Source organism: Benincasa hispida, chromosome 5 (genome assembly GCF_009727055.1).
Source record: "Benincasa hispida cultivar B227 chromosome 5, ASM972705v1, whole genome shotgun sequence".
In the NCBI taxonomy this organism is placed as follows: domain Eukaryota; kingdom Viridiplantae; phylum Streptophyta; class Magnoliopsida; order Cucurbitales; family Cucurbitaceae; genus Benincasa; species Benincasa hispida.
In genome coordinates, this window is record NC_052353.1 from 50619766 (window position 1) to 50646521 (window position 26756).

The 26756-nt window shown below is 33.7% G+C and overlaps 3 protein-coding genes across 9 annotated transcripts; 1 reads left to right on the forward strand and 2 right to left on the reverse strand.

The window, feature by feature from the left end:
* Positions 1–3758: 3758 nt before the first annotated feature.
* On the forward strand, positions 3759–4867 carry LOC120077861. The gene has a single exon (XM_039031941.1). The coding sequence runs from the start codon at positions 4246–4248 to the stop codon at positions 4837–4839; it is 594 nt and encodes a 197-aa protein (XP_038887869.1). The 5' UTR covers positions 3759–4245; the 3' UTR covers positions 4840–4867.
* Positions 4868–5036: 169 nt separating this feature from the next.
* On the reverse strand, positions 5037–9043 carry LOC120077860 (OBERON-like protein). 3 transcript variants are annotated; one of them, XM_039031940.1, is made up of 3 exons: positions 8575–9043; positions 6506–7648; positions 5037–5795 (listed from the first exon to the last, which is right to left on the reverse strand). In XM_039031940.1, the coding sequence occupies exons 2-3, from the start codon at positions 7638–7640 to the stop codon at positions 5212–5214; spliced, it is 1719 nt and encodes a 572-aa protein (XP_038887868.1). In that variant the 5' UTR covers positions 7641–7648; positions 8575–9043; the 3' UTR covers positions 5037–5211. The 3 variants fall into 3 exon arrangements, with proteins under 3 accessions (XP_038887868.1, XP_038887866.1, XP_038887867.1); XM_039031938.1 differs by having other exon boundaries at positions 8682–9042; XM_039031939.1 differs by having other exon boundaries at positions 8686–9041.
* Positions 9044–17403: 8360 nt separating this feature from the next.
* On the reverse strand, positions 17404–23695 carry LOC120077786 (pentatricopeptide repeat-containing protein At5g65560-like). 5 transcript variants are annotated; one of them, XM_039031811.1, is made up of 5 exons: positions 20401–23695; positions 19914–20266; positions 18927–19635; positions 18590–18686; positions 17404–18158 (listed from the first exon to the last, which is right to left on the reverse strand). In XM_039031811.1, exon 1 carries the CDS (start codon positions 23332–23334, stop codon positions 20560–20562), a length of 2775 nt encoding a protein of 924 aa, XP_038887739.1. In that variant the 5' UTR covers positions 23335–23695; the 3' UTR covers positions 17404–18158; positions 18590–18686; positions 18927–19635; positions 19914–20266; positions 20401–20559. The 5 variants fall into 5 exon arrangements, with proteins under 5 accessions (XP_038887739.1, XP_038887736.1, XP_038887738.1 ...); XM_039031808.1 differs by having other exon boundaries at positions 19720–20266; XM_039031810.1 differs by having other exon boundaries at positions 18927–19042; positions 19456–20266.
* Positions 23696–26756: the final 3061 nt, after the last annotated feature.

The following is a 26756-nucleotide window of genomic DNA, read 5'->3' on the forward strand; positions in this document are numbered from 1 at the left end:
GAAGAGTGCAGTTGTGGGTTTTTAGTGGAGTGACTGACAGATGTTAGATAATTTAATTAAAGAAGTTTAATTAATTATCCAAGTACATTGCAACTTTAATCTAGAGGTTCATAAGGTCCCCTTGTAGCTCAATAAGAATTATTGAGAATTAATTTTGAATTAATTTAAATTAATTGAGAGAATTAATTATATATGCTACAATTAATTTAAATTAATCATATGTGATATAATTAATATAATGTATTTGATACATTATAATATAAAGCTTATTTTGAGAGGAATTAAATATTTGAATATGGTTCAAATGCTAATTGTATGAATGAGGTTCATACCATTAAATTTAATATAATTTAGATTTATATTAAATACCATGCATTATTGAGAGAAATACAAACTATAGGTTATATTGTATTTGATACAATATAAAAACTATATGTTACGTGTTATATTCGATATAACATATAGTTTAACATACAATATACGATAAGTTAGTTATAACACACAAATATAGTTTATTAAATTAAATTTTATATTTAATTTAAGAAGTGAGTTATAACTCATTCCCCTAGTTTTTCTCTCAATTAGACGTGGGGTGGGAAGTTGGCTGAAGATTTTTTTATCTTCTTCCAGTGTTTTACACGGTGCTCTGGTTCACTCTTAAGGAACGCACAAAAAAAATATTCTCCTCTCTCAAATTTTATCTTCCTCTCCGAAAATCATAGCAGAGCCCACACACTCCTACTAATTCTCAATCCTACGGAGAATATGAGGTTCTATTGTGGTGGTGTCCAAAGTTGAATTTGCTGATTTTTGTTCGTGTTTCTGTAGGAAGAGTTCGTGACCAATCGGGAAGAAATTTATGAAGACTTTTTGGCTTCAAGGGTAAGTTAATTCTTCAAACCCTAATTCTTTCTCCTTGTATAGCATGCTGTAAATTCTGTATTATGCATAATTCTTGTTCTCTGTGAATTTTAAAATTGGGATCGATCCCGCTTCGCTATGGAGCTCACAATCCTTCAGTTTTGTCATTTACTAATTAGTATTTTCTACTATATAAATTTGTTTTGTTGTTTTTATAATTTTGAAATCTTTTTGCCAATCTTCCAAATGAAGCTTTAATTTTTATTATTTTTTATTTTTTTTATCAACCCTTGAGATTTCCAACTATTATAACTCATTTTTTTTCTCTATCAAGAGAAATAACAGATGTTAAATTTTCATTCGAAAAATAGCAAACCAACTTTCCTTTTGTAAAAATGGCAAAATGAATTAAAATAATAATAAATTTGAAATTGCAAAAGTCCAAAGTACCCAAGCATGCAAATGAGATGTTACAAACTCTCATTAAGAAAAATTATTAACTACACTTTAATTAAAACTAAACAAAATTAACAACCTACCTTTTGAATGGGCTAAGAAATGTAGAACCCTAGATTCATCTTCTATAAAAGTAAAAATCATTTTTGCATCAATCACTTCTAACCTCGAATGATGTGGCCAGTGATAATACTTAGTGACACCAATCATGACTAGCAACGACAACATTCTAGAGACAATCGACGGATGTTGACATAGGTAGCGAGTTTGCAGAGGTTGGTTACAACGAGCAACGTCAATCGATGAAATCGACGGTCGACGATATGCAATGGTTGACGACAATAACTGTCAGTGGATAGTAGTTGACAGTGGCTGGTTGTAGGTTAGTGAAGAAGGGAAAATGGGGTTAAGGTGGTTTGCGTGGTGGGGGGTGGGGGGATAAATACGTTTCTCAAACCAAATGAAACAAAGTTAAATGAAAAAAGTCAAATTTAGGAAAAGTAATATAATATGAGGTTTGAAAATTCAAATTAACATTTGAAGATTGAAGATCTTTTAAATACAAATTAGTAGCATTTTCAAATTAAGAACCGAGATTTTCGCCAACATATTTGCATGGAAAGAGGAAGTTAATTCACGTTGAATATTTGAATAGAAATCGTTAGAGCCCGAGTTGTGAATTTGATGAATTAATTAGAGTGTAATTAACGAAGTTGTTGGATTGATTACAAGGAAATTAAAGGAGCTATTCAAGGCATTTACAGTGAAATTATATATATCTTTGTCCTCTACGATCCTAATAACATTAAAATTGTTGCAACCATCATGATACATGGTTAAACGAAAAATATATACTATATTTAAAAGTAGGAAAAAGCTTACATTGGATCAAATCAACAAAGTGGTTAAAAGATATGTTTGCAGTGATAAAAATTTTTATAGTCTAAAAGTCATGATAATTGTTCTTTCATCCCAAATACCATTGAATAGAATCCTTAATCGTTGATCAAAGGGAGAGATTAAGAACAATGAAAGAGCTGATGGACTCTTAATTGATAGTTGACCATGGTCGTTTTGTAGTCTCATTTAAAAGAAATATGAGGTTGATCTCGTTGATAAAAACAAGTAATTATGAATTAAATACTATATTTTATGTTTAAAATCAAATTATAATAAATACAATGATAAAGTCAAATTTAAAAATAAGGAGAACCGGTGAGAAACGAGATAGATCTATTATTCTTTATGTTTAAAACGAAATTCTATTAAAGACAATGATATAAACAATTTATAAATAATTTAAAAGAAAACATAATAAAGATATTGATAAAAATCATCTTAAAATAGTATGATTTAGATGGCATTAAAAAAGTAATATAATATGAAATTTCAAAATCTAAATCAAATTTCGAAGATTAAATTTCCTTAGATATGAATTTGGAGGATTTTAAAACTAAAAACCAAAATAATGTCAAAATATCCAAAAAGAGAAAATTCATCTATCATAAAGTAAACCAAAACAACCAAAATTGTGTATTTGATAAATTAATTAGAGTATAATTAACAAAATTATTGGATTAATTACAGTGTAATTAAAGGAGATGTTAGGGACATTTTCGGATTAAGCAAATATGGATACACATGTGTCCCATGCATTTTGCTATAAGTTAATACAATTCCTTGTTTTGCTATTTTTCCAAATGAAAGTGTAATTAGTACTATAGGACTGATTTTTTTTTTTTTTTTTGGGAAAAGATTTATAACCTACCATTAACTACGATATTACTATTTCAGATCCTCTTTGTTTACCACTTCCTACTCATACTCTCTCATTTTCATTAATAAAATAGTAATATGCACCTCAAACACAGACTATTATAACAAAGAAACTAGCACCTAAAATGCTCCTTAAATGTTTTTATATATCCACCTGGGAGAATTCAAACTTCCAAGCTCTTGGTTGAGAGAATGTATTTTATGCTACTTAAGCTATGGTCATTTTAGCAACGTTAATGAATAAATAGCTATATTCATTGTAATCATTTGTGCAGGATTTGAATGTGGATTTTGTTGACAAAAATCTTTTAGAAGAGTTTCAAACATGTGCATAATGTTATAGAGCATGGCAACTTTTCCTCTAACAAAGTGGAAGCAAATAAAACAGGTTTAATGGATAATCATAATGATAAGTATGTGTAGTTGAAAGATGAACAGAGTATTTTTTATATAATCTTTTCTTTTCCTTTTAATTTTCTCCCTTTGGTCACTTGCAAAAAGTGAGACAAATAATTTGGCATGTGAGGGCAGAGGATCTTTACAGTGTTAATGGGTGGTTTACAGAAGAGTATTATTAAGTCATTTTCTTCTTCAGTTGTTTTTATGTGAATATAATAAGAAAGCATGAAAAGCAGCATCCTCTTTTAGGATTATGTTAGATATAGAAATATTATCATGATTTCCACTTTACATTGTATATTGTTCACTTTGTTATTGCAGAATATTATCTCATTAAAATAACAAACAAAAACTGGGTTTTTCCCAAATATGGGAACAAACCTGTTCTTACCCAATTGGCTGTGATTCCTGAGGATGGAGCAAAATTTTGCTGATGTGGAACTTCTCATTCTTTTACTTTTGGTATGAGATTCCTAATGTCATTCCTTTTTTGTGGTTTTTTTCTGCAAAGCTGCCATTTTGTTCTAAAAATGCATTTTTATTGCAAGAAAATGGGTAAAGAACAATAGCATCTTGAGGCATGAACTTCCTCTCTCAACTAACTGTCATTGTTCAAATTGCATTCTGAAAAACACAAGCCATGCACCTTCTTCAAATGGCTAAAACCTGCTTGTCCTGCTATAAATTCACCAAAAATCTCAGTAATTTATTCAGTATCTGCACTTCAAATACACATTGAGCTTCTGATCTACAATGGCTCCCTGGTTTTTCGTTCTTCTCTTCTTAGTCGCAAAAGCTCAGGCTACAACGATCAACCAAACCGACCTGCAGGTAGCCATGGACGAGATGAGATTGAAATCTTACCATGGCTTTGTCATACTACTCAATATCTTAAACAGCTCCCATAAAACCTTGCAAAACTCAGATATAACCTTCTTCATGCCCAACGATCAGGAACTTTCTCTAGCTGCAATCTCACCAGACGGACTAGAAGATTTTGTTCTAAGCCATTCTGTTCCCACAGCATTACTGCTCAACAATCTTTTACACTTCCCAAATGGCAGCTTGGTTCCATCAAGCATCCCAAACAGAATGATCAGCATAACCAACTGCAGAAAGATGGGCGTGTGTGTGAACAATGCACGAATTGTTACCCCAAACGTGTGCTTAACCTCATCCATAAGATGTCATGGCATAAGCTCAACTATCACATATGATAAAACTTCCATTTCAGATACTTTACCAGCCAAGCAGAGTTCAGCTGAAACTATAGTTCAGCGGAACGAAAAGAAAGCAGCAAAATCTTTACAGTCAGCAGCAATGAAGAAGAACCGTCCATTGCACTGAATCCATCCACCTCCCATCAACATAGCTTAGTTCATTCAAATAAATACCCAGCTTTGTCAGTCATTCTCTAGATAATAGCTCCTGGTTTTAAGTAATCTTTCTAATAAGGCATAGTATTTTGCTGTAATGTTGTTGACTTCATCATAAAATATATTTATGCTTTTGTTATAAACAATCTACTTAAGTTAGACATGATAGAAGCAACAAGTCACTCAATTACGTTTACGATACAAGTACCTGAAGATCCAGTGAGAAACAGCTCCATACATTATCAGACAACAAAGCAACATAATTTGCAACATTTTAATTTACATGTCATTGTGCTCCCAAGACCTTAGAATTCATAAGGGATGAATCCCAAAGAATTCTCATTCATTTAGCTGAGTCAGGCTTAGAGGCATTATAGAGTAGATCTTGAATTTTTGAATACATAAGCATCTGAGATGGATCAGCCCCACCACTACTCTGTGAAGCTCTGGAACTTTCTTGTAGCTTAATCTTTTCAAGCAAATACTGCTTTTCAGCCTCAGCCTCATTCAGACGTTGTTTCAGGTAATTGCTAGCATATTCTTCCTCAGATTTGTCTGTTTTCGCAAGAGCAATCCTCTGTAGCCTCTCGGCCTCTCGTTTTGCCTCGTTGGCCTTAAGTTGGAACATATCAGCTTCTGCACATTTAAGTCTAACGATTTTTTCCAGTTCTTCGATTTGTAGCTTCTTTCTCTGTCTGTCGAGCTTTATCTCAGCTGCTTCCTTGGCCTTATCTTCAACCTCACGGTTGAAGGCTTCAACATCCATGCGAGCCTTTTTCCAGCTTCTCATCTTCTCATTAGCAACAATTTCCATTTTTCTTATAACCTCCTGCACCACTTCAGCTATTCGATTGCATGCTTCCTGTGGGGCCGCTAATGTTGCTCCTTCCCCATTTTCAAGACTACTCATAGAGTCTGTCTCGTTCTCTTCATTAAGATCAAGGACATCAGATTTTTATTACTATCACTAGTAAAACTGCAAAGCCATCAAGTAAATATAGCTAGAAAATAGCTCAATTACCCAGATAAATGGGGGAATTAAAACCAAAAAAGCTCTTCTCAAATGGAGTGGATTGCTCCTTGAACTCCAATATCAATCTCAGCTCATTCATGGCATACCAAAGAGCAGTGTCCAGGAAACTTTCTTTTTACTTCTACAGAAACAGCACCCCAGAGACAGTTTATATAAACTAAAACTATATTTTTCGAAAAAATTGTTCAAAAGGTATGCTATTCATATAACTAATTCTTGCAACTATGGAAAAGAATAAGCTAAAAGATCTCGCCCTTCGAGCTTTCGCAAAAGGTACAAGCCTACTTCTAAGTTTCCAACAGAAAATCTTCTTCCCTTTATACTTGTTTGTATCCTATAGGGCCATTTTGAAACCCAAAGCATTTAATAGAGTAGCTGTCTAGTGAATTCATCAACAGAAAATTCAAGCATCTTGAGGACGGATAATGATATCATCATGCACACTCTTAAAAGTAAAGAATGAAACCAATGTATTTAAGTTAGACAGTTACTCTTTACGGAACTGAATCTACACCCTCTACCAGTCTCTCACGCACAAAAGTTATTCCAAAGCAAAGGATCATCAAGAGAAACCAAAAATATGAAGACCATATCATTGATGTACCTTGAAAAAATATCAATATTGCTCTGCATGCTGCTGCAGACTCCAGAGCTCCACTCTTCATTTTCTCTTTGAGTTCTTCACATTTCCAAAAAAGTTTCCTCCCTCCGTGGTCCTCACTTCCACGAAAAATTCTGCTGACGAAATCAAGCTCCTTCATGAGAGATTCTTGATCCCAGGAAGGTGCACAATGTTGAAAAACATCTCTAACCCAACCAAGTAGCTCAGATGTTCGATGGCAAGCTGGGCACTTGAAATGCATTTCAGATCGCGCTGTCCCGATTCTTACCGAGGATCCCATGCAGATCTTTCCATCACGAATTGCACAATCAGTGTGAGACCAATGAGAACACAAGTCACAACCAATCCAACGACAGGTGTTAACTTCAAAATCAAACTTGTTGCATATTACACACATGCAGAGATTGCAGAAACCATTTCTGCTGGTACATATCTCACAAGTGCAATCATCAGCCGGAAGCTGGTTTTGGCAAGCAATATTTCTACATCTCTTATACACAAAAACCTCAATAAGCGTAGTCTGAGAGAGGCTAATATTTGGATGCAAGAAGGCCTGAATTCCTGTATTGATAGCAACTAGAATTTCAAGCTGTACCCTATGAGCTCTAATCAACGTTTTTGCAGTTAAATCAGTTCTACGCTGAACAAGCTTTTGCAGAATAAAAATCTCGTCTCTCTGTTGTGCACCGCCATTTCCATCAAGAATAACTCGAAGGCCATTCTTCAAATTTTCTAGAAAATCCTCCGGTAAGTGATGCATCTTTTCTGCTATTACCTCAATCCTGTCTCTTGCTATGTCACGAAGGGAGATTTTGTCAGCACTAGAAAGACGATGAACAACTGACTGCTCCACAAAGTCATTATCTGCCTTTCCATTTTCCATCTTCTTTCCCATCACTCCATCACCAATAGGCCAAGTTTCCTGAGAACTGGCACTCTCAGCAGGAGACTCTTGAACTTGGTCAGAATTAGATCTGGGTACCTCAGGTGAAAGTCGGGGGTCTGATGAAACTAATGAAAGGGAGGTTTGGAGTTCCTCGGGCCGTGGCTGTTGACGTATGGGAATCATCTTTGATGCAGGCTGGTGATGCATATTGGAACCAGATGATGCACCCATTAATCTTACTGTAAAAAAAAAAAAAAAGAACGATAATGTGAATCAATAACCACCATCAACCTTCACTATAAGTACATATACTCACTATACAAAAACACAAATACATTACACACTGTATCTATATAGCCAATATTCTAAAAGAGACTCCTAATTGCCATTTTACCACATAGAAGGCGAAAACTAAGATATTTTATCCTTCAAAAAAAAAAAAAAAAACTTTCCTAAGATAACCATGGAAAGACACTAAATTTAATTGTGTTTGGAACAATTAGGAGCACTGTCAACTCCTAGCTAACTTTTAACCTCGGAAGCAAAAAGTTTCAGAAATGAGAAATCTAATAATTAAGGCTTGTATAGTAACCATTTGCCATTCTGTTTTTTATTTCTGAAAATCCAACTTATAAACACTGTTCACCCACGAGTATCTATGTTTTATTATCTACATTTTAGACTAAAAAATTAGTTTTTAAAAACAAATAAATTATTCCAAACGCGATTACAATAGGGCTAATAAGAATAGTGGAGAAAAACTCCAGGGAATAAAATCATCTATCTGATATGAATTATAAGAAAAGAGCACTAAGATTTCAGATTCAGGCAGGGATATTGTCCAGAAAAAACCTGATGCAGTTAACCATAGCAGAGAAGCCCTTTCTACAATGTACTCAAGGAGGGAAAAGAAAGAGTTCATGTTTCCAAAACAATGAAACATCATATCCACAACCGGACTCCAAAAGAAATAGAACAACAAAAAACAAACAACAAACCGAGTTTAAAACTAGATCAACTGCAACGTAATTACAACTGAACTAAGAACTAAGAACTCAGATCTCTTAGAATCGCCTGAACAAATCCTCAATGAAACCGGAACTTTAACAAGAATGAAGAAAACACAATATCCCAGAATACCCAAATCCTCACTACAAGTTCATACCTCAGTAACAAACAGAAGCAAATGAAACTTCAAAGATCAGCCAGAAAATCATCAACTCCACTCAATTCATCAACTTCCCAACTCAAATACAGAAAGAAAAAGCTTACCCACCAAACGAATTCGAGATTCTTAGCCGATAAAAGCCGCGAGAAAGATCAGAAATCAGAAAAGGGTCGAATTGGGATTCATAATCAGTAGGGTAATTTGCAGATTTCAGGGCCCTGAAGAAGAAAGACGAACAAGGGCCGACAAAGGTTCAAGTGGCAAACCCTTTTACAGAGAAGAAACAACAGAGACGTGGTCTTTGCGAGTAGAAATTGGGCGAATACGGTCAGCGCAGGGTTCAACGATACGCAAACGCCTAAATTTGAAAGAGGAGAGGTTGGCCAAATGGTAAAGTTCGATTTATTTAAGATTTTCTTCTGAAAGTTGAGATCTTTTTCTAAATTCATGTCTGTAATCTGTAGAGGGAGGGAAATGGTTTAACATAACTTCGTTTCTTTGTAAATAAGTAAAACAAAACAGTTTTAATAAAATGGATGTTAAATTACAATCTTGGTTCGTATCATACAGCTTGGTTTCACATGTTAATATATATATATATATATATATTGTTTCGGATAATTTTAGACCGAATGACAATATAAAATAAGAATAGAAACAACAAGATTAAGAAACGGTAAGGTTTGAGCCAAAAGTAGCTCATTTTGAGCCTAAAGGAGAGGATTTATTCCGGTCAAAACTCAAGTTTACATGATTGGATCCTCAGCCTCGACCTAGCAAAATAGCTAATGAGGCATGTTTCCATGTATGCCAATCCAAAGTATTGCTTTAAGACCAAAATGGACTTAAGAGGAGATGCTCGTCCAGGTTGTGACCGACTTTAGCTAAACATAAAATCGAGCACGCCCTCAATCAATAGGTTATATAATTAACCTAAAATGACTCTGGAAACCAACAGGACAACCAAAGTCAATCAACTCTATAAATACATTAGAAAAAAATGACATAAACCTTCCTTAAAGTATGTTGTTGATTACAATTACATCCCTAATTTTTTTTTATAAAAAAATATACTTCATTAAGCCCAAGAGCACTTATTTGAGAATACATCAATGCTATTTAAGGAAATAGCCCACAAATGGGATTTATTACACCAAACACATGAACTAGGCATGACAACGGGGTCGGGGCGGGGATGCATTCCCCATCCCCATCCCCCCCATTCCCCATTTTAGGAGTCAAGATCGGAGTCGGGAATTCCCGCGAAAAAAATTCCCACTTTTTATTTTATTATTTGAAATTAACTAAATTTAATATTTATATTGAAATTGTAAATTTTATATAGAAAATTAGTATTATTATTACATATAGTTGTTTAAATTAAACCTTACATGTTTTTTATTATAAATTAATAAAAATTAAATTTATTATATTATATTTTTAAAATTAAAAAGGAAAAAAACTGAAACAATATATATATATTAACAATTAAAAAAATTAGGGTGGGGACGGGGATCGGAGGCGAGGTGGGGATCCCCTCCCCGTCCCCGACTAGGGACTGATTTAAATCCCCGTCTCCAGTCAAACCGGAGATTCCCTGCCTCGATCAGGTCAGGGACTTGACCTTGCAGAGAATTTTGCCATCCCTACCTAAAACATGATAACTATGAGTTCTTTTGGATGCATCATGAGCAAAATTATTTAAATGTCTTCTAACATGGAAAGAAGAGGCATAGTTGAAGTCTCTATATATTTCATGTATTTTAGAAATTAGGCATTAAGTTTTTGTGTGAAAGAATGATATTCCATTTATCAGGTTAATTGCATCTATGCAATCGGATTTGATGATTATGTTTGTGAATTCCCACCTTGTTATCATTTGAATACCTTCGCAAGTTACCATCAATTCAAATAAAAGGGGATCTAATGCACATGATGAATAAGAAAATGCCAACCCTATCAATAAACCCTTACAATTTCTACATACAATTCCCATACCCATAGAAGAAGGATTCTTCCCCCAAGTAGCATCCACATTTATCTCATTGTGTTAGGAGGATGAGGACATGCCCATTTTGTGCAACTGGCAGATGTAAAACCAAACGAACGATTTTGTTCTTTAAAAATTATGAATAGCAGTTTTGAATCCGAGATGAAAAATCTGCAATAAGGGATTTGTTTACAATTATTGTGATCCGTCCAAAAGTTCTAATAAGTAATTATAATTAAATCATAAGAACGTGTATTATTGAGATGAATCTATCTATCAGAGATTGGAATTTTCAAAGATGATTGGATAAGATAAGGTCTGTCCAGAGTCATTACATCCCTAAATTTTTAATTTGACCAATTATATCCCTAAAATTTGATACTTGTTGCAATCAACCTATTGAATTAAAATTGGGGTAACTCACACGTCTGAAAGGAAAAAAAAATTTACGTTTTGGTTAAATTTGAGTATTAAAGGAAGGACAAAATGGTTATATGAAAAAAAAAATAATTTACGTTTTGAAGAATTTTTCCTTGTTGAAGATGAAGTGACCAAAGAATCCTGACGGAGGGTACTCTCACTAGATTTTTAGTTTTTTTTTTTTTTTTTCAGGTTTATTGATAGTGATGGAAAAATCCTTGAAATTATTGGAAAAAAATGGCACACCAAATTGGCTGTTAGCATTCATACATGCCCAAAAAATAATAGGAATGTAATGTTTTTTCATCAATTTTTAGGTTGTTTTGGTTCAGATTAACTCCAAAACTTCATTTTTTTTTCGGTCGACTTTTGATTTTACAGAGTGTGTATTCTTAAATCATCAATCGAACTAAAAGTTTAAACTTATAAGTGGAGGTAAATTTAGTTACATATCATCTAACACTCCTTCGTGGGCTTGAAATATTGGACGTTCTGATATTATCTTAAATCATAAATTGATCCAAAAGTTTAAGTTCAAAGGTGAATGTAAATTTAATTATATATCATCTAACATTTATTGTTGGTATTGAGCAAAATGATACTTTAACAATAAGAAAAGTTCACTATTGTACAAAATATTATTTTTCTATTGGAACTTCTTCAAAGTTTTTGTTCCTCTTCAATGGCCGACTCCATTCTTTTTCATCTCGCCTTCTCTTGGTGGATTCTCATCGTTGGACGACACCTCTATTCTTCCAATCGTTGGCTCCGTTTTACTTTCCTCAATCGCTAATGAAGAAGAATCAGATCCGCCATTCCTTTGATTCAATCCCAAGCCCAATCTCAATCTCAATCTCAATCTCAATCTCAATCTCAATCTCGTCAATTTCTCCAGTAAAACGAATGAAGAAAGATGAGTCGTACAATTTTGCCCTTTCCCTGCACATGTGAGTTACCCAAATTTTAACTCAAGGGACTCATTGCAACACTTATCAAACTTTAGAGAGGTAATTGATCAAATTTAAAGTTTAGGGGTGTAATTATGAGGTAATTTTTCCAATACATTATTATAACTCTGTTGGGTTGTATGTATCAAACTTGCAATTTGTAATATTAAACATATTTTATTTTACAACAAAGATATTATTGACGTTTATTCAATAAAACTGTTATTGAATATGTTGGGTTTTATGTCTTAAAACTCGTAGTTTGTAAACAATAAACTTATTCTGTGAACCGATAAAGTTGTTATTAAATATATGAATTACTTATTTCGTTTTAGAAATAAATCCAATAAACTAAAAGATCCATGACTATTACATGAGTACTTGAACTTTATGTGGAGAGATAAGAGTGGACTAGGTTCGAGTAAATAGTCAAAATGATCTACAATATACGAATAAGGTTGGGTGTCTTATTTTGGTAACACTATTGGATGGGGTCCACTCTGTATTTGTTACAATTTATTGTAAAGTGCTACAAACGAAGTGATCCTGATTCGTTCATGTATTGACATGAGGAGCGGGGTGTCCTATACAATGAGTTTGCATAAGATCGGACCAAGAATTAAGTGACTCTTAATTTATAACGTCGTTTACTATTTAAGACTGACTATTTCAAAGCGATGACCTAGGTAACTTGACCTTAATCCTAAGCTAACTATGAAGTTCTGTTTATTCGGGATTATCCTTAGATTTACATGAGTGAGAGTTGGCTCAACAAAGCTAACTCAATAACCTCCCATTTCAGGGGTAAGACCGGATAGATACCTGAGGACATAGGGTGCAAGAGGAATTCACTCCTACCTGCTTTTAGGGATAGTAGAGAGGTTGTTCCCTTAGGTGCTGACTCTGGGTTTTGAACAAGGGGCCCCACCCTCTCATTGGCCCGAGAGGGACTCGGTTTAGTGATTAACTAATTGTTCATTAGAGGATCAGTGGGACTTAAAGAACAAGATGTAATCTCGGGGTAAAATAACTTTTGGTCTAACCGTTATTACGAAGAACCTGTGAAGGGATAACTTACTGATCATGGTCATATCAAGTGATATAATATATCTACAGTGAGGGGAGTGCAACTAATGGGTAGGGGTGTTCAAATAACCCGACAACCCGAATAACCCGGACTACGCAACCTAAAATGTAAGGGTAGGGTTGGGTTAGTTTTGTTCTTGGGTTGGGTTGGGTTGAATTTTTCTATTTTTATTGGTTGGGTTGGGTTGTGGGTTGGCTAAGAAAAAATTTGGGTTGACCCAAACTAACCCGAATTTTGTATATATAAATATATATATATTCCTCTTTATTTAAAGTTTGATTTCTTTGTATTGATTAATTTTTGAATTTTTAATATTTTTCTTTTAAAATTGTTATGATATTTGTCTTTGTTTAAAGTTTACAATAAATATCATAGATATTTGGTATTTAGCATCTTAATTTTATAAGATTTTAGTTATTAGTCATGTGTTGTATATAAATTTACATATTTTTCATTAAAAATAAAAAAATAAGCTATAACCCGACAACTCAACCCAACCCAACCCGAATTTTAAGGGTTGGGTTGGAAACTTTATTTGGGTCATTTGGGTTGCCAATCAAACCAATCCGAATTTTTGGATTGGTCCAAAAAATACTCTCAACCCAACCCATGTACACATGTAACTACAGGGGCAAAATAGTAAGTATGGCCTAGTTGTACTTACAAGCAATTTGTGAAGGGCCACAGTATTGTTGATTGGTTATCCAATGGACACATAAATATACATGTAATACGAAGAGTACAGTTGACAGTCTTTATTGGAGTGTCCGCCAGTTGAATAATTCAATTAAAGAATTTATTCAATTATTCATGTACCGTTAAAGCTTCAAGTTACAAGCCCAAAAGGTACCCTCGGTAGCTCAACAGGAATTCATGAGAATCAATTTTTGGACTAATTTGAATTGTTCAAATTAATTGAGGGAATTAATTATATATGATATAATTAATTAAATTTTATTTATATATGATATAATTACTATAATGTATTTGATACATTATAATGAGAGGAAATAATGTATTTGAATATAATTCAAATATTAATTATGTGAATTGGATTCTATAATTAAATTTAATATAAATAAGATTTATGTTAAATATCGTTTTTGAGAGAATTAACCTATAGTTTAATATTGTATTGGATGCAATATTAAACTATAGGTTATATGTTATATTTGATATAATTTAATGATATATTATATGATAAAGTAGTTATCATATCAATTAGTATATAATTATAGTATATATATATATTCACACACACATATATATAAAGTTATTATTAACAGCTAATCTCTATTAATTTTATTTTTATTAAAAAAAAACAGTTTTAGGGAGGAAGTTGTAACTCTCCCCTTTTTCTCTCTACAATGTGCAAGAGTGGTGAAAGAGGCTTTAGTCTTCTTCTTCCTGAGAGAAAAACACAATAACGTTTTGTGAAAAACTCAATCCTTCCTCCTCCTCTTTACTAAGAAAATCCCTTCTCTCTCAAAATCCACAATAGCCAAAGCACACTCCTCCTATGTTCTCATCTCTAAGAATACCGTGGTAACCATTGTGGTGGTGCCCTTTTTTTAAGAGAATTTAACGTGAAGATTGAATTCTTCAAAGGTAAGGGTTCTGAACCCGTTTTATTTTTTATTGTAAATTGTTAAAATCATGTTGTATTATTTGTTAAATGCATATTTTTGTTATGTTCTCTGTAAATTTTTTTATTCAGTAAAAATTGGGATGATCCATATCTTCCGTTCAAGAACCCTAACAAGGTTCTTTCAATTAGGTCCCCTACTAGCTCTCAAACGGATTAAACTTTAGAATAGCGTGATGAGTAAACTTGAAGTGTAAAAATTCGAATTAAGGAAATTAGTAATTATATATGATATAATTACATGTTTAATTATCGTATTAAACGAAATTGGAGAATTGGATAATATTTAAATTCGATTTAAATATTAAATATGTAAATAAAGATTATGTATTTGGAATTGGTGTTTGATTAATTTAATATTGGATATTAAATTAATTTTGATTAATTAAATAGTTTAATTAATGGTTAAGAATTAATTTTATTTAAAATTAATAAAATTATATATTATATTAATTAATGACTTAATACATATATATATATATATATATATATATAATTTTGAAATTAAGTTTTCAAAATTCATAAATTGAATTTTGAATTTAATTTTAAATGGTAAGAAAATCCACTTAGTGAATTTATCCCACTAAAATTCCACTTGCTTTTATGCATTTGAGGTGTCAACTTGAAGTGCAATGTGATTGCATGACTGAAGTGGAACAAAAACTCAACTTTGGTGTTGAGATTTGAGGAGATGCAGTTGAGTTTTGCTAAATTAGGGAAGAGGAAAGGTTCTTCACAAAAAAATTACCAAACTCAGTTTTCTACTCTGAAAAATTCCCTAAATTTTTATTCATTTTGGATCTCACGATCCAATCTAAGATCCTAGAGAATAGTAGAGAAGATCAAGTGGTGGTCTATAACGTTTTGCTAAGGAGATTCAAGCTCAATTTGAAGAATTTTTGAAGTCTCCAAAGGTAATTTATGAAACAATTTTTTCATTTTATGAACATACTTATTTTGATGCTAAAATTGATGAATTAGAGCGCTTAATGATCATGATTTCTTCCATTGATTACATGCAAACTCCATCACACTCAATATAAATTAACTTGAATCCTACACTCAGTTCCCTAATTTTTTTACTTAAACATTGAAATCTGTGTGGCAAGTACCACATTGGTGTACAAGTTTTCTCTTTTGCATGTCATGGTGTGTGTGTCGAAATTTATGTGGCAAGTACCACATTGTGTGCGCGTGTGTGTGTGTGAGCACGTGTGTGTGTATGTGTGCATGTGCGTGGATTTGAAGTGGGAAAATCAAATCTATGACCTTGATTTTATATCACATTAGCAAAAATTTTATTCGAATTGAATTATAATTGTGGTTTTAAAACTTTATGGTTTTGGTTTAGTTCTAAATTTGTCCTAATGAGTTGGTTAAAGTTTGCAAGTATGTCCATAAATTGTATTTTACCCATCTAAAATCTGACATTTTCTTCTACTTTGACTCTATTCTCTCATGGTCAACTATTTTCCCCCCTCTTTTTGTGAGTTAACATTTGAGTTTTGAGGTAAATGTCTAAACGAGTTGAAGCTTAGGTTTGCAGTAAACTAAAACAATTAGCCAACTAGAAGACAATGTAAAACATATTATCAATTATAGTAATGATTGTAACAATATATGAATTTCTTCATATAAAACCATGTGGATCAGATTGAAAATTTTCAAATCTTATCGACTAAATTAAAACTGAGCTCAAGAGCCTAAATTCCAACATCTTAAACAGTAGGGATTAAATTGAAAATTTTAAGATCAAAAGATATAAATTGAAATTTTGTGTATATTATATTGTGGAACTTGTAATTTAACTTAAGACAAAACATGTGGTAGAACACAACAATTAAAGATTTCTAATGAGTAATTTGATATAAATTTGAAGAGAGTACATTTTTCTTATATAATTAGGGAAAGTTTTTCAAAATTGATTTCTAGAAATTTTATATGGCCTCTAGAGTTTAAGAAATGGTTTAAATTGATAATTGAAAGCACTATTGATTGCAAACTTTTGGATCATTTATCGAACATTTAAAAATCGTATGAAAATTGTCAAAAGAAATTCAACTCAATTGACATCCGTGTATGTTATGGACCAAAAAGTCTATGGAATCGTGTTAAAATTAACCATATAAACATACCACAATACTTCTTTTAAGTTATACAATCAAACATCAATGTGTATCACTAACAAAGAAAAATGAACGTAAAGATGAATAATATCATTTCTCGAACCTTAAAAGACTTGAAATATCACTTAAAGAATTACTACTTAATCTCTAGAAACACTCTAATAAAATCAGTCCACAAGATTGCCAATGTGGTAGCCAGCAAGACTGTATAATTGGAGAAGGCAAATCTAAAGTGTGCTAAATGAGAGAGTTTATTTACTTACAAATTTGATACAACTTTTCTTAAAAAACACTTGCAGTTTAATAATAAAAACAAAAGCAATTATTTAAAACTTAAAAAGTAGACTATTAAACAAATAAGTTCACTTATGAAAAATGGAAAACCAAAATTTTAAAAATGGAATAAAATAAAATAACGATGGGGCCCCTAAGGGCTAAGTATTTCCAACACCAACTGGAGTAGAAACTGGATTGCCATTTTCATAAACATCCTTCTCACTTGTACTGTATAAATAGTCTCAAGGTGATAAATACATTACTCTGACACTTCAAAATTGAAATCATATGCATAAATAGTTGAGTTTTCAAATAAAAATGCCAAGAGAATAAAGTTAGATAGAATCCATAGAAGTACTATTCTCTCTCTCACAAACAAGCTTTCATACAGAGAAAGAAGAATGAACTTCATGAAAAGAAAGAAAGAAACACAGAGAGAGAGAGAGAGAGAGAGAGATTTAACCACAATCAAACTGGTAAAAGCGACCATCTGATTTCAGAGTTATTTTCCATCACTTTCCTTCCCTCCCTTTCTCATTAGGCACATTCCTAGAGCTAAGCTAACCAAGGAAAAAGACTACAACTTACAAAATGTCCAGAGCACCATCAATAGAATACATATTGATCACAATAGATATCAGCTCAACACACACTTTTCATTCTTATGTAGGGAGAGAACCAAGCAAATAAACTAACAGAAAATACTAAGTGAAGAAATTATCTATAGATGAAGAGTGGTATCGACATCTGGACTATCGAAACTTCTTAAAGCACTTGTCCTGACTGAGTTTCCGGGCCAGAACTTGGCGTCACCAGGTATCAATCTGGCTTCATGAATATCAGCTTGCTTACCTGCATTCTGCAAGTTCAGGCCAAGGGAGAGGGAATTAGAGTCCAAATCTCTTGAGGTTGATGAGCCGTTGGTTTCTAAATGCATTATCGAGGTATCAACCATATTTGATTCGGATAGTAGGTTAAGAAGCTTCTTCTTCTCTCTCCTTTGCTTGTCTTTCTGCAACTGTCTGAACCTTTCTTGTAATAGAGCTATGGAGGTACCAACCATGGTGGGTTCACTACTGTGCCTACCCATCTGCAGAACACTTTCAAGGGTCGGTGACAATGGTCGAGTTTAAGCTGCAACTGCTTATAGTGTGAAGTCTACAGTTTTGGAGAATGTGTACTTATAGGATATTAGGATTAGAATGTTTTGCTCTTATCATTAGAATAGGGGAATGGAGTCTTTTCTGATTGATAATTAGTGATGTGATACAGAGGAGAATCAGCTACCTTGCAAGAAAATCCAAACAGCAAGAGTTTAAAGGCTGGTCTAGAGAGGGTTGAGTTGGTGAATATTTTAGGGAAAAGGACTTGATGGAAAGCAAATGTATGCAACAAGTCCAAACCAAAAATGGATGGTAGTGTTTGGAAGGAAGCTTGAGGAATAAAAGGTTAGGTAATGGTTTGTGTCATTTTTTTTGTCATTTAGAACAGCCTTGGGTTAGAAGAAGATGCAGCATTTACCTGTGTTTTAGGACGCTTGCAATTCCTTTCACAACAAAGATTTATTTTTTCATGGCTTTTGAATAGGGTTGTAAAGAGGGCCAGGGGAAGCGAGAATCTGCAGAGAAGACAAGGTTTAGGAGGAATATTTTGCATTAAAGATGACTTTAATCAGGGCCCCCCAACATAATGCATGAAAGAGAGAGAAGGACAATAATACCTGTTTCAGAGCATTATTCTCTTTCTTCTCTTTTCTAATGATTTATAATTTTTTTTTAAGCAGGAACTAGGAAGATTACCCATTAGCTAAACAGGTCCTTATTGTCAAACCCAAATCAATATTTGCAGGAAAGCCTACCTGCCAAGGGAACTATCACTTCCTTCAGCCCAAAAGCTCAAAATTGCCTCTCGAGTCCATTGAACGATGGCAATCAACTTGGATTCTTCTTTCTTCTGGGTCTAAATCAGTTAAATCTGTAATGGGGTTAAAACAATTGTAAATGGTTCAAACAGACCATTTAGTTTCTCCATGCCAACTGCACATTATCAGCCTCAACTGTTTCCATCGAACAAAGTTATCAATTTTTGGGAGGCGTAGAAAAGTTTCAGAAGTATGGTTATAGACAGTGCACATTCGAGAGAATTGTAGAGTTTAAAATGATATATCGATTAATGAATTATACTCGGGTCAGATATAGACCTGGAAAATTTGTATGCCGAACATACATTTATTCATGGTTCTTTCTCATTGAACATTATTCAGGAAGTGCCAAAAATTGAGGCACCCGGAAAATACTCAACTCTTTAGACTACAAACTGACATTATGCTTCAGTTAGTAATCCTGTGGCTAATTATGACTCTTATTATTGACAGGGAAGGAAGAGACCTGCTCCACGGAAGCATTCTGTTGGTACTACCTTCAGCAATGCAAAGAATAAAGTGAATCAACAAATCGTGGGGTGTAGCAGCATCAATATTACGTATAGGCAGATATTCCTGCTTTAGTGATTACTGGTTAGTTATCAAGAACATAGAGAACTCTGCTGCGGAAACTGTTACTTTTACCCTGCAAAATTGAGATGCACGAATATTCAATACACATTATTTATCAATTCCCAGTAGAAAATCAAAAGATAAGATACAACATAACTGGAAAAAAGGACATTCTAGAGAATGAGTTTCCCTTTATAAGGAACACGACTACCCACAAGTGAACATTACACTGAAGCAACATCTTCAACGGAATCATAAAATGCCCTTAAAATTGAGCACATAGAGATTCTCGGAATTTCAATGCTAAAAAGAATTTGTTTTTCAAAAAATACACAAGGCATCAGGACCCACCCCACTACTCCACGGGAAGACTTCCTGTGCACCGTCCAAAACTAGCTCTAAAAGATATCAAAAAGAATTTCATCCATCGAACTTTCTTTCTACCCAGAGGATTGAACCCATCAAGCTGTCTTTTTACCTTAAGCCGTCAACCCATAATCTTTTGGGAACTTCCCTCAAACATCCAAAACCCTTACCATTAAGACCCCCCCTTGAAAGGCCTTAAAAACAAATTGATACATGTCTACGAGCAAAAGAAGCTTGGTATGAATTATGGTTAATATCTTGTCAAATAAACAGCAACTGGAGGAATTAGAAGCTTCTTGTAGAGCAATATCATCTCTAAGAACATCAACAATTTGCTTCTGCAACAATAAAACAAAAGATGTTTCAGAAAGAGGAATAAAATTGAACTTGAAGCAAAGCCATAAGAACAAAAACACACACACACACAATGAACACAAATTGGTAATTGGTTGTCATGAATATTTTTGCTTACCATGTTATTAAATAACAGCAAGAAAAATTATTGCTGCTGTTTATGATGGAAAATTCCATCAGGCAAATTTGTTGACATATTGGAAACCATTAGACCATGGTCCACTATTATATCGGAAGCTTGAGAACATTTTTCTTGTTCAAATAAGTGCACCTTGAGTCATTGTTTATCTTTTTCAATTTCCAACTGTTTAGAGACTTGAGGGATTTCAATTGAGCTACCTAGTGCAGATAGTTCTCTGGCCAACATAAGATATGTCTGGAAATTGGGAGCGCAATTTCTAGATTCCATGACATGAAGAAGCTTCAAACTTAGATCAGTTTCCCCTTCCTTGAGTAATCCATCAAGTAACACTGTCCAGACAACCTCATCACTACTCCAATGCTTCTCAAGCATAATCTGAAAATTACATTCAGCTTCCTGTCTGAAATTTGCTTTACAAAGTGCACATATCAGAGCCTTGTAAGCTGATAAGTTAGGCTGAAAACCTATTGTAACCATAGAGTCAAAGATTTTAAGAGCAGATTCCACTTCCAAGTTCTTACATTGGCCAACCAATAGAGCATGATAAAGTTCTTCACTAGGTTGCAAACCTCTCTCTTTCATGCTCACGACCAGCTGATCTGCCTCGTAGCATCTGCCCTCACCACACAAGCCTCTCACTAAAGTGGTATAGGTATCGACGTTAGGCTCACATCCATAGGAAGACAATCTAGCCAGGAGATTGTACATTGTATGTGTGCTGATACATTTCTCATCAGAACTACAAGTATGCATGATTTCATGTTGGGCGTCAACTTTTTCCGTAAGCGACTGGATTCCCTTTTGCAATCCCTTCAGCAATACGCCAAAGGTTCGATAATTGGGTCTGCAGCCAACATCAATCATTTGCCTGCAAAGGAGAAATGCATGCTCAATTCTGCCAAGTGCAACAAGACCATCCATAAGAGAAGTAAAAGTTATCTCATCAGGGGTTACTCCTTTCTTCTCCATTTCATCAAGTAACCTTTCTGCATCCTCAGCCCGACCTTCTTGACATAAACCATAAATTAGGGAACTATAAGTATATAGATTTGGAAAATAATTTCTTTTCTCCATTTCATGAAAAATCTTGAATGCAAGATCTGTCCTCCCGTTCCTACACAGCCCATCAATAAAGGATGTGTAGGTAATGACATTTGGAACCAAGCCTTGCTTCACCATTTTACAACAGAAATTCTCTGCTTCAGAAATGCGATTGATTTTAGAGAAACCACTTATCATCACATTGTAGGTTTCACTACTTGGAAGATTTCCACTTTCCACCATCTTCCCAAACAATGCCAAAGCATCATCCACTTTTTCCAAAGTGAAATATCCATCAATCATAGCTGTATATGTAACTTGATTTGGAGAAACACCATGTTCCAACATTTCATTGAAAAGAGAAGATGCTTGATCCAATTTTCCCCTTTTAGAAAACCCTGAAATAAGTTCAGTATAGGTCCAAACATCTGGCTTAAATCCATTGCCCTTCATCATTTCTAACAATCTCATTGCATTGTTCATATACCCCTGTTTGCAATATCCATGAATAAGTGTATTGTAAGTTATCACATTTGGGGAAGGACCAGCCTTGAGCATTTTGTCAAAGAGAACCATTGCCTTCTGAATGTCAGCCATTGAGCAAAAGCCTTTAATTATTTCATTATATGTTTGTGTATTTGGCAAACTGTCATGACTCACCATCCATCGGAAGATGGTAATAGCAGTTTCAAATCTTCCCTCCACACACAATTGATTAATCAGGGCATTATATGTGACAGTTGTTGGAACCAATCCATCAGCCAACATCTTGTGATATAGACCAATTGCAACCTGAAATTTCCCATCTCGTGATAAACCACTGATTAGTGCTGTAAATGTTTGAACATTTGGAGCACATCTGCTCTTTTTCATTTTTCCTAGAAGCTCTACTGCCACACTAGAACGACCGGCGTCACATAATGAAACTATTGGAATGGTGTATGTGTATACTGTTGGTTCAATCCCTTTCTCAACCATTTCTTCAAGCAAATCCATGGCTTCTTCTAACCTCCCTTCGCTACATAGTCCATTGATAAGGGTTGTATAAGTCACCGAATTCGGATCACACCCGTCTTTCACCATTCGATCAAACATCTCAAAAGCTAAATCTAAATTTTGATTTCTACAATGCCCAAGAATCAAAGATGTATATGTAAAAGCATCTGGACAGGCATCATAATGAAAAATTTCACTCATAATCAACTCTGCCTCTTGCACCTTTCCTTTCTTGCATAAAATATTAATCATTGTATTAAATGTCAATAAACTGGGTTTGATCCCGCTGTTAAGCATCTCAATGTACACATCTCGAGCTAAACCGACCATCTCAAACTTGCCCAACTGAATCAAAAGAGTATTAAAACTATACAAAGTATACCCAAAACCATATTTGGTATTAATCTCACTCAAAAACTGAATTACCCTCTTAACCTCTCCCTCATTCCTACATGATTTAATCATTAGAATTCTTACATGGTCTGCAGGTGCAAGAAGACGATCCCGGACTAGCCTATTCAGCATCGAAATAAAGCAACTCATATCGTGTTTGAAAAAATTCCTCCTCGAAACCCAGTAGAAGAAGCGCAAGACTGAATCCGTGTTCTTGTGCGTTTCGAGGATCTTCACTACGTGATGGGGTTTGAGTTTGGCGGTCAAATGGCAAAGCTTTAAATTCCGTTCCCAGTTGGGACCGGAAAGAATGTTAGAGATTTTAGAGACTAATTCAGGGAAAGGGTCCGTGGTGGATGAAAGTGAAAGGGGTGAAGAAGGGTGCGGCTCCGATGAGAAATTGAAGGATTGGCGAGAACCCAGAAGAGAAAAGAGGATATGGAAGCACATACGAGGTGGGGTTTTGTGGGGTTTTAACATTTCGGATTGTAGGCAGTGATGAAGTTTCTGAAGGAGTCAAAGATCTGGGAGATGGTGTTGCGGGATTGAGCAAATAGAGATGGGGGATTGTGGCGTGAGAGATCGGCGAGCTGGGCAACGTGGTCATTGGGGAACCATAGCTCTAGTCTAGCTCCAACCTCCAACCTCCAAACAGGGGAAGAAGAAAAGGCAAATTGAAAAGAGCCGCAGCCGCCAATCTGCTGAAGTTTCGAAGTTCTCCTCGATAAAATCCTGTTTAATCTAAAAGGAAAAATATGTCAAATTTCATACCAAAAAACAAGGGTTTGATTTTTTCTCTCTAAAGAAAAAGGGTTTAATTTTTTTTTCTTCTCTTTGTAGGGATGATCGCTTAGATCCGGTGCATTACTATTTTTATGCAGTATGGAAGGATGACTCCGATCATAATTGATATATTCATTACATTTGGACGATAATAAACATTGTCATCTTTAATGTGATATTATTTAGAAGATAATAGTATAATTATGATAAGTAAAATTAGAGTTGGTAAAATTCTCAGGGATCTTCCCCAATCGAGATAGAGAATCCTAGTTTGACAGGGGATAGGATCAAACTGGAAAAAAATTATGGGGCATTTATGGGGCCCCGTCTGGAGACGGTATCCCCGCCCCGTCTCCGACCCCGAGCCTGATTTGATATATTTATATTTTCATAAATATATATTTATAATATATAAAATAATTTATTTATATATATTTATAATGTATAGTGTTGAATTGAAACCCAATAATAAATAGTCAATTTCTAACTCTAAGCACAAGAAGTAGTCCAAACTTAAAAAACTAAAAAAAAAAAAGTCCTAGATTGAATATGGTAAGGGATTCCCGCGAGAAACTAGTAGGGGAATCCCCGTGAAAAACTGGGCCCATGGAGACCCCATTCTCCGACAAGGAATCCCTGTCCCGTCCTCGCCTTCAAATGGCGAGGACGGAGGCGGAGATGGGGTCATTTATTTGGTAGAGTCCGTCATTAATCATTTAGAGTCCATTTGATAACGTTCTAATCATTTTTTTCTATTTTTATTTTTTAAGAAACTGATTTGTTTGACAATTATTTTTACTTCTTATTTCTAAAATTTGAGAAATATTTAAAAAAAAAAAAAGCTCAAATTTGAAAAACTAATATTAACTTTCTTTGGCTGATTGGCACTGAGGCGTGTTAGTCCTATCAATGGACTTGCCTTGAGATCAATTTCTTGGGAAGACCAATTCATTTCATTTTTTTTATTTTATATATTTCGTTCTTTTTTATATTGATTTGACAATATTTCTTTTACATTTCTTTTTTACTTTTACATTTATTTTTTCTTTATTAGTTTTTTTATATATAATATTTAATTTGATTTTGAATTTTGAATTTTTCAATATTTAGATTTATATATTATTTTAATTTTTAAATTACAAATTTTCAATAGGTATATTTAAATATTTTTTGAATTTTGAATTTTAAATTTGCAATATGTGTGTTTATATATTATTTTAAATTTAAATTTATTGTTTTTTGTTTACTAAGACATTCATTATGTTCATTTTAACATTTTACAATCACGACATTTACATAATAATATAATTGAGTTGGATTTAAATCAATATTATTTACGACAAATAAATTGAATGAGAAATAATATTGCTAATGGGATGAATAATCATGCAACGTAACCAAATAAAATCAATAAACCCTCTAATTACATTTAATTTGAGTTATAAAAACATGCAAAACATATTTTATAGAAGAGGGTCTCAAAACCAACATACCTTTGAAGAATTCCTCCAATCCAAGTTGCTTTTCACGAATTCTCAGCTTCAAGTTCTTAATGAAACACCAAGAGATATTCTCTACTATTCTCAACCTTGAATTTGAGTGGTGGAACTAAAAAATGAAGTGAATTTGTGAAAAGAGTGGAGTGGGTTTTGGTAGGAAGAAGAACTCTTGTGGAGAAACAGATTTCCAGCCAACACCCAAATCTGAGAAAATCAAAGAGTTTTTATCCCCTATCTTCATGCAAGCACTGATGAGAAGAGTCGATGCCACATCCAAGTTCAAGTTTAATGGCCTAGGTGTTCTAATTAGAAACAATCCGCTCTTTTTTCAAGTGAGGTTAGATGTTTCCACTAAGAAACTTGATTTCAATTTGAATTTTAATCTCAATTAATTCAAAATTAATTAAATTTAAAATTTCAAAAAATTCAATTTCTCAAATTGAATTAAAATTGAAAATTAATTTGATTTTAATTAATTAAATAATAATTTAATATCAAATATTAAATTAATCATCCACCTAATTTTCAACATGAATTCTATTTACCTTATTAATGTTTAAATCAATAGTTAAATATTATAAACTCTCCAATTTCGTTTAATTTTGATAAATTAAACGTTAATTAATTATATCGAATATAATTATACAAATCCTAATTTTAATTTGAACTATTCAAATTCAATTGGAACATTTCAAATTGAAATTCAATTTTGAATATTTCAAATTGAAATCATTCCAAATTCACTCAATTTACAAATCCAATGTGTTCATGTTTTAGAAGCTAGTAGAGGGACCTTATGGACCTACAGATCGTGAGCTCCAATGATATGAGATTAATTGACTAAAACTCTATAGAATTAATCGATATTCATTAACTACTGAGTCATACCATTATAGCTCGATAGTTGCACTCTCCTTAATGTAGATATAATCGTGTCCACTTAATTTAACCATAATCAGTAAGTCCACCCTTCACAAGTTGTTTGTAATAACGGCTGGATCGAATGTTGTTTTACCCCTGAAATTATATCTTGATCCTTAAGTTTCACTGACCCTTTAATAAATAATTGGTTTGTGATTCAATCACTAAACTAGATCCCTCTTGGGCCAATGAGAGGGTGGGGCCCATGTTCAAGACCTAGATTCAGCACATAAGAGAACAATCTTCTTCCTATCCCTAAATCGGGTAGGCATGAATTTCATCTTGCACCCTATGTCCCCAATTATCTACCCGGTCTTACCCTTGAAATTGGAGGTTTATTGAGCCGGCGCTGTTGAGCAAACCCTCACCTATGCAAATATAGGGATAATCCTAAATAAACAAGAGTTCATAGTTAGCTTAGGATTAAGATCGAGTTACCTAAGTCATCTATGTGAAATAGTCAGTCTTAACTAGTAAACAACGTTATAAAGTAAGAGTGACTTATTTCTTGGTCCGATCTTACGCATACTCATTACATAGGATGCCCCCACTCCTTATGTCAATACATGAACAAATCAGAATCACTTCGTTTGTAGCACTTTACAATAAATTGTAATAACCACAGAGTGGGCCGTATCCTATAGTGTTACCAGAATAAGGCATCCAACCTTATTCGTATACTATAGACCGTTTTGGCTA

Coding starts and splice junctions, on each gene's coding strand:
- LOC120077861 (XM_039031941.1), top strand. CDS start 4,246: ATGGCTCCCTGGTTTTTCGTTCTTCTCTTCTTAGTCGCAAAAGCTCAG.
- LOC120077860 (XM_039031940.1), bottom strand. CDS start 7,640: ATGGGTGCATCATCTGGTTCCAATATGCATCACCAGCCTGCATCAAAG. Junction 5,796..6,505: donor AATATTGATATTTTTTCAAG/GTACATCAATGA, acceptor ATCTTAATGAAG/AGAACGAGACAGACTCTATG.
- LOC120077786 (XM_039031811.1), bottom strand. CDS start 23,334: ATGTTAAAACCCCACAAAACCCCACCTCGTATGTGCTTCCATATCCTC.